Genomic DNA, 7,728 nt, shown 5'->3' with positions numbered 1-7,728 from the left:
ATCCTGTACAGTATGAGTACAGTTCATTCCCTTTCATGGCTCTAGAGGATCCGAACTATTCCTGTCCCAGGAAAACAAAGAGCATTTTACATCACAATACTAGAAAACACAACTCAAAATTGATTTTTAAAGGGACACATGTCCTCCCTTGTTAGGATTCTGCAGACGTTTTTATGAGACCTCATGTGCTATGCAGTCTCGCTGGTGAAAATGGTGTAAATTTCAAGAAGCCTTTAAACACAGCTCTAATCCATTTCCAATTGAACTAGGTTTTAGGATATGGCACCGTAACATTTAATAACCTTATTTTGACAAGAAAATAAGGAAAAAATAATTTGTTTCAATTTTTTAAAATTCTGAAAAACAAACAGCAACAATCAGTATTACAATACAAAGAAAGTTTTAAATTACAGCATAATTCTTAAATACTTAATCAATACAGAAGTGTAAATTTGGTATAGCTGTATGCTAATGGAGTGTTATTGCTTACATCTGAGAGACCTCAAGTTCATCTCGAACTTTTAAGCTGTCAGTTCACTTTGCCTTATGGAGGAATTCTGCTGAAATCCACATGGATGAACAGAGGCCCAGGGGATTAGAAATGAGTCAACAATATTTAAACTTTGGTAAACGAGGCATTTATCAGCAGTAAACAGTTACTGGTTTTATTTAAAGTTCTGCCCTAATGCCAAGGCAGAAGCAGCTAATTTAAGATATGTCAGAAAGAAACATCAAGTCCAATTAAAACTTATCTCCTTTTACTGTATACAAAGGAAAGTAATGAGGATTGGACATAAGCCAAGCTGAAATCTCTCCAGTTTGGAGACTGTTATTTATCTTTCCAGAAAGTGTTTTCAGAGATTTATCTGCTGGAAAAATGAATTATTTCCAGGAGAATCACAACTAACAGTGTCCCCCCTCCCTCTCTTTTTTTTTTTTTAAAATGCATCTTTCACGGTTGACTTAGATGTCAGAAGAAAATACCTCAAAAATAAAGCGTGGGTTCACTTGTTTTTCTGCTTGTGGTATTTAAAAGATATCTCTCTCGCATGCTTTCTGTATTAAGTTCAACATAAATTCAACATGCAGCCTTTTTTTGGTCTTTTTAGCTGAGTTCCCCCTTACTTGAAACATCCAGGAGTTTATCTTTTAAAAGTTCTATCAGCTTGGAGGAGGACTAATAAACTCAAGCATTATCAGTGGGAAGACAGAATGTGCAACCAAAGATGTTTTAGTTGATAGCCATGCTCAGATGGGGTAACAGCCTGATCTGTCTTCTCTGCTCAAACTGCTCCTGAAACAAAGGTTGAGTTATGTACTTCATTATATCCACACTTAAAATCCTAATTCACTTTATGATTAAAAAAAACCAACACCTGATTCAAACTAAAAAACCACACCATACTGCAACAACACATTAACGTGGGCTGACCTGCTCTGCTTAGAATCAAGTTAGCCATCGTGTCAAGACAGGATTTTCCAAAGAAATACGCTGCATTTTGACACGTCTGAGAAGAAAAAACACAGATAAGAAGAGAGATACTACACTTGAGTAGTTCAGCCATCCTCCTCCTTAGTTCAGAAGCGATAGCTCTCAGGAAAGAATTTCCGACGCTTAAGTTTCCCACACCACATGCATCCACAGCAAACAAGTCAGAAATAAGCCACATGGAAACCAGCTCTACATGGAGACAGCTTACAGCATAAACAGGAAAGCATCACCAAAACAGTTTCTACCACTTGAGAAAACATTGAGAGAGGGCCTATGCAGACATTTGAGTAAGGACAATGGCAAACATTGTCCTAGAGATGATCACACAGGAGTGAACATGGTGTAATCTGGATGAACCTCTCCCAGCAATTGTTGAGAACGCACGGTCTGAAGGACAGCCTGTATAGTTGTAGAAACTAAGTTGGTAAAATGCGGCTGACAACAGTTTTCAATACTAGTCACAGCATGCTGGCGTATCTTAAAACTACCAAAACCATTTATGAGATTCTATTTAAGTGATAAGCATCAACTGACAAATAAACCTGCTGTGTGCAAACAAAATCTAGGAAAAGCAGCACCTGAAATGAAGGTGTAGCCTTTTCTTGTATCCCTCCTGCAAAACAAAAATCTGAGACATTACACCACTGGAGAGGACATCATGCTTTTTAAGTCCTTGTGGAATTATAGCCAAAGGAAATCAGAAATCTCTTTTCCCAATAGAGGTGTCAAGGATTTTTAGACACTTCAAGACACAAAAGTATTTCCCTGAACACCCTTCCCTTTCTCATACCCGTATCTTGGTGCCAAGTGGCTTCTAGCTTAGCACTTACTGCAATTGTTTCTCAATTTCTGCGGACAGTATAGGAAAATATATATGGAGAACAGAAGAAAAAAACCAACCAGCTCATATTAAAACTAAATACCTGACATTCAACAGGTAAAATCTTGAAGCAACTCTTTCAAACTACATTGTGAAAACTTGTGTGATAGGTCAGAAGGGCAAAGGGATGGAAATTAGCCAGACAGAGGGAACTGACAGATAAGAGGCAACGTCAGCAGATATAGGATCATTCAAACCACTTACGTCCTCCCCTGGTTCTGCTAGCAAGACAGCTAAAAAATAGAACACATTAGCAGGTAGAAAGTCTATCTAGCCATTAAAGGGCTACCAAGTAATTCATTAAAGTATTGCCAAATATTCAGAGTTTTTTCTCCTTATTTTCCTGCTTTTCATCATCAAGGTAAAAAAGTAAAACTTTAGGAGTCTCTCTCACACAGCAATCAATCTGCTAGCATGCAAAGAAGTATTTCTGGTAAGACAGTTTTCCGTGAATTCCAGTTTATAAGTTTTAATAATTTGCTTAAAGAATCTGTCAGTATTCGTTGACAGAACAAATATTGTGAGCCTCTACCAGCAGAAAAAACACTAAACTTTGACATCATAACCAAAACAATTCCTGTAGTTTTTCCCAGTGAAAAAGCAGCAAGCTGAATTAGATTCCTGCATTGCAAAAAGTTCCATTACAGATCAAAAAAGGAGTTGAGCTACAATTGCAAAACTTATTAAATCTGGAAAAGAAAGATGGTAATGAACCAAAGAGTGAAGTGGAAATTCTTGATTTTCACTCTGGCACTGCTTCACAAGCAGATTTGGTTTAAGAATTCGTAATCAGAATCTGTATATCTTTTGAAGACACACATTTTTAAGTCTTTTAAAACTAGCTGTAATAAATCCACCAATGTTGATGACTTGAACAAAAGACACAGCACAATATAGGTTTGAACTGTTTATTTTACATCAGATGTTCCATACCGGAGGTTCTCCACTTAGAAGTTCCTAGAAGAAAATGAAACAAATATTGTTACACAGTAGTAAATATTTTTGACCAACTACGTAATCATCCTATAAATACAGTGTATACATTTTCATCCTAAAAGTTGGATTTGGGTATGGAAGTTACCCCTGCAAGAGTTAGAGGATAAGATAAACAGACGTACTTGGAAACAATTCCATCATTTTTTGCCAGACGCAGAATGGAGTCATCTGATTCACCCTTTAAAAAAATAAAAGATGATTCTGAAGTGACCAAATAATTGCTGATACACATTAAAAAGAGGCAGCTGCAGCATTTAATGTTGGTAGTGAAACGCACAATACTTTCCACAGATCACTACATTTTATATGCACAGATTAGCTTTTTCAAAACAAGCTGTTAAATTATGTCATCCTTTAGGATTAGGAATAGTTTTAACTTGATAAAATATACACTTGCATAAACGAGATATATTTCTGTGTTAGCAGACTTCTGAAGAATTCTTAAGAAGCTTCATGTCATGTTTAACAAATTTAAGTTATGGTAGTATCATCTTGCATAATCATAAACAATAGATGAAAGCCAGATATTAATAGGTTGATACATTCTTAAAGGAAAGAAATCCATTTGCATCCTTCAGTAATCTAAAAAAACCCCTCAAAGCACAGGTAATTCTACAAACCAAAGACTGAGGGGGGGGGGGAAGAAATTGATTCTTGCAAGTGAATTTGTTCATGTCTTCACTATCCCCACAAAAGCTCTTCCTTTAGGGGAACAAGCTGAAGGCATATTGTGTTTTCAGGGACAAATACAAATCTAAAAAAATGACTAATCAATATAAAAAGAAGCACAATCATACTGCGGCTCAAGAAAATTCTTACCATTCTACGAATTGCTCCACAAATGGCATATGTTTTGAACTGGCCATTTACTCTGCCTGTTACCTTGTCAACCTGTAATTACAAGGAAGTTAGTCCATACAGACTCTTCTAAAATTTTATACTCTTACATCACACTTGCCAAGCACCCAAAGGTAAAAATGACTTGTTAAATTCTGCAAGTATTTTTCTGCAAACTACAAAAATCCAAGGCAAACACTGAAGTCAGAAAGACAACTATAGAGTGTCTTTTCACAGCAAATGTATAGTTTATTACATTGTGCAGCTATAAAAATTAATGCATCAGACAGCATAACAAGGACACCCTAGAAAATGGTAGCTAAAAGAAGATGATGATAGAGTTCTAAAGAAGTGGACAAGTTCAACGTAAAGTTTGCTTGTGGATTTTACTGCCTTTGTTATTTTTTTCATGTTTCATTTCATAAAGGTCAGTATTAAGGATAATTGAAGTGAAAAGAGGAAGGGAACAGTCTTGTTACACAGGTAGAAAAATGCCCAAGTTGAGGGACACAAATTGTCTCACTTCCTCCAGTTGCTGAGAAATTTAACAGGAAAAAAGATTCAACAATATAAATCATGAAATTAAACAGTACGGTTGAACCCTGTAATACCACGTGGGTTTGTTTTCGAGTTCTGCTAATCTCTGATCCTTTGAAAATAAGAAATAGGGATCACTGAAGGACTAAAACACAGTGAGCAAGAAAAGTATTTGCCTTAACATTTACAGCAAATCACAAACAGAGCCTTTTTAAAAACGGTTTCTTAAGTCAGACAGATAACACGAGAGGTTCAGTTTAAAAATAAGGGAATGTAGTCCTGTGCTCTCCCATTCCAGAAGAAATAAGTCAAGCTACATAGCTCATAAGCTATAGGAACATTGTGTCCATGGAATTCTTGCAAGGTGAATACCAATAAACAAATGGGGAAAAAAGCGTGCTAAAAGGAGTTTAAATTAACTGGAGCCCTGCAGGAATCAAGGTCTACTACAGTTTTCTCAGCATATATGTTAAGCTTGGAGGGATTCGCAATAATGCTACCTCGAGAAGATGAAATTCAACTTAGACAAGAACAAATTCCTTATGTTACAGAAAGAAAACTAAATGTACAATATGAAGTCAATACAAATAACCAGCATGCCTTGGGAAAAAGTCTAAGCATATAACGCCCCAAGCACTAAGTTAATGAAATGATAATGCTGCACACAAAACACACGAGCAACCTCATTTGTCACCTATCAAGGGCAGCAGTGTCAAGTATTCACAGAAATGATTCAGGCAAAACACGGAAGATGGCATTTCAGTTAAGCAAAGCAGAACAGAAATAGAGTTCTGTTTTGGAAACCATATCTTTCTTAAAGTTTGGACAAACTAGAAAAAGCACAAAGAAGATCAAGAAGAATAAAAAATTAAAAAACAGGGTGCACAAGGACAGACCAAAGAACGGTACATTCTTACAGACTAGTGAAGGTAGAAGGGATAAGAATCTCCCAGAAGCAAGTATTTCATCTCCTTGTTTCCTTCAGGACAAGGAATTCCCTAATTTATAACTCTAAATGTCTAAACATTAGAAAGTTGGAAAGTTGTATTTAGTCAAACAGTTCAGTACTGGAACAGGCTGTACAGAGCTTTATAAAATTCCCTCTACTGAATATTTTCCCATAGGTTGAAGAATAACCAGGGGCGACATAGTAAAATACGCTTGAAAGCACTCTAGCTCTACACTTATGTGATTTCTAGTGAATTATCACAAGCTGTTATATTTCTTAACTTCTATCCAAAGTTTAAAGGTGTAGCGCTCTCATCCCATAGTTCTGTTACAAAACTTACCTCAGAAATATTTATCTGAATAGAAGCATGATCCTTAGCACCAATTATTCGGTTGCTAGCAGAGCTAAGGAATAAAATAAGATATATTTAAACAAAAGGAAACAGACAGTGACAATGGAAAAAAAACTATTAAAGCCAAATCTACATGCAAATTAAGGCTGCACAGTAAGTTTAGACAGTAACAGTTTAAGCTTTCAGCGCTCAGAAAATTAAAATGCACTTTTAAGTACATTTAAAGCAGACTTTCACTTGGTAACACCATGCTAAGTTGCCAACCACCCCTTGGCCAGCTCACCCCTATAGAGCGCACAGAGCAGCACAGGCCTTCAAAACAAACAGAATATCAAGTTTTTCTTTTCTAAAGTGCAAAAAAATACAGCAATCAAGATAATTTGTGAGAATGCAGTTTCTATGCCTTTTTCATCATGAGCCATTACAGCTGTCAACAGACACACAGGTTGCAAACTCACAGAAATCACAGGTTGTGAAAAACATTTGACTTAAACCTAATAAAATGCATACAAATTGTTCATTTTTAGAGATTTTTTTTTAACAAACACATTTACAAAAAGCTTCTCACTGTCTATTTACCATAATCTCAAAATTGTACTTAAGATGTGCTATCAAGGCAACAAACAATCCCTTAAGGGGTTCACTATGACAGCTTGCAGCCCTGAAATGCTAGCATAATATAACTTCTATAGTAATGCATTTACTTCTGAAATGAACCACACATGAGCTGTCACTGTAAGGCTGACAGTCACGCAATGGGAGATGCACAGTATTCTCTTCAACGTTAGCCTTTGCTTCAGATTTCACATAAAATATTTAAAAATACAGTAACAGGGACAAACTGATTATTTTTTTTTCCTCCCACAGACATTCGCTCCTACAAACCCCCTGCTTTTGCATAGCCTGGATCTGCCCAGCTCCCCGGGGACAGGCGCTGCAGTCCCGCCATGCCCGCCGGCGCCCTCGCCGCTGAAGGGACCCGCTCACCATTTCCGAGGGACGTAGAGGTCCACAAACTCCCCGGCGTCGTTCTGCATCTCGCTCGGGTTGCCGCTGAGGCAGGGGCACTGAGCGGTAATACCTAGAAGGAGCAAGGCAGGGCTCATGGGCCATCCCCACAAGGCCTGGCCGGCGCAGAGAGCTACCCCCGGTCCCCACAGCCAACCGGCCCCGCGGGGAGCGGGCCGCCGCCTCCCCCGGCCTCATGGCAGCCCGGAAACGGCGGAAAGAGCCGCCCCCCGGCCTCCTGGGCCCCGCCGGCCCCCGCCCGGTGCCCCCACGCCGCCGGCCGGGCCAGCCCAGAGCTCCCTCCCGAGCAGCACCGCGACCGCGCTCCTACCTCGCGTGCGCCGCGGCGGAAAAGAAAGCGCGGCAGCGGAAGCGGAAACGCGCCAGAGGGAGGGGAGTGCTTCCGGCGTGGCGGCAGGACGTCACTACCGCGGGGGCGCGGTCGTTAAACGGTCGCGATGGGAGCGCCGGTCCGCCCTCCCGCCCTCCCTCCCCCGCTGAGGCCGGCCCGGCAGACGGGCAGCAGCGCCGCCGCCGCTGAGGGGGGTGTCGGTTTAGGTGCCGTCCCCCCAGGGGCGGCGGTGTCCCAGGGTCCCGTTCCCCGCCACGGGCCGCCATTCGGTGAGGGAGGGTGATGGCGCCACGGAGCCGAGAGGCCTGGCGGGACCAACCCTCAC

General features: G+C 40.1%; 1 protein-coding gene across 1 annotated transcript; it reads right to left on the bottom strand.

Moving 5' to 3' along the window:
• Positions 1 to 3,266: 3,266 nt before the first annotated feature.
• RPS21 (ribosomal protein S21) lies at positions 3,267 to 7,498 on the bottom strand. The gene is made up of 6 exons (XM_054845959.1): positions 7,383 to 7,498; positions 7,031 to 7,124; positions 6,032 to 6,095; positions 4,188 to 4,259; positions 3,491 to 3,546; positions 3,267 to 3,329 (listed from the first exon to the last, which is right to left on the bottom strand). The coding sequence occupies exons 2-6, from the start codon at positions 7,078 to 7,080 to the stop codon at positions 3,320 to 3,322; spliced, it is 252 nt and encodes an 83-aa protein (XP_054701934.1). The 5' UTR covers positions 7,081 to 7,124; positions 7,383 to 7,498; the 3' UTR covers positions 3,267 to 3,319.
• Between the last annotated feature and the right edge of the window lie 230 nt (positions 7,499 to 7,728).

This window comes from Grus americana, chromosome 17 (assembly GCF_028858705.1).
Source record: "Grus americana isolate bGruAme1 chromosome 17, bGruAme1.mat, whole genome shotgun sequence".
NCBI classification, from domain to species: Eukaryota; Metazoa; Chordata; class Aves; order Gruiformes; family Gruidae; genus Grus; species Grus americana.
Note: the sequence above shows the minus strand (reverse complement) of the source record. Positions and strands in the feature narration are given on the sequence as shown.

Bases quoted from the DNA above. Each gene is read 5' to 3' on its own strand.
- RPS21 (XM_054845959.1), bottom strand. From the start codon at position 7,080: ATGCAGAACGACGCCGGGGAGTTTGTGGACCTCTACGTCCCTCGGAAA. The intron at 4,260-6,031 runs GTAAGTTTTGTA...TTGTAATTACAG, and splicing joins TTCAGATAAATATTTCTGAG to GTTGACAAGGTAACAGGCAG. The intron at 3,547-4,187 runs GTAAGAATTTTC...ATTTTTTTAAAG, and splicing joins GTGGAGCAATTCGTAGAATG to GGTGAATCAGATGACTCCAT.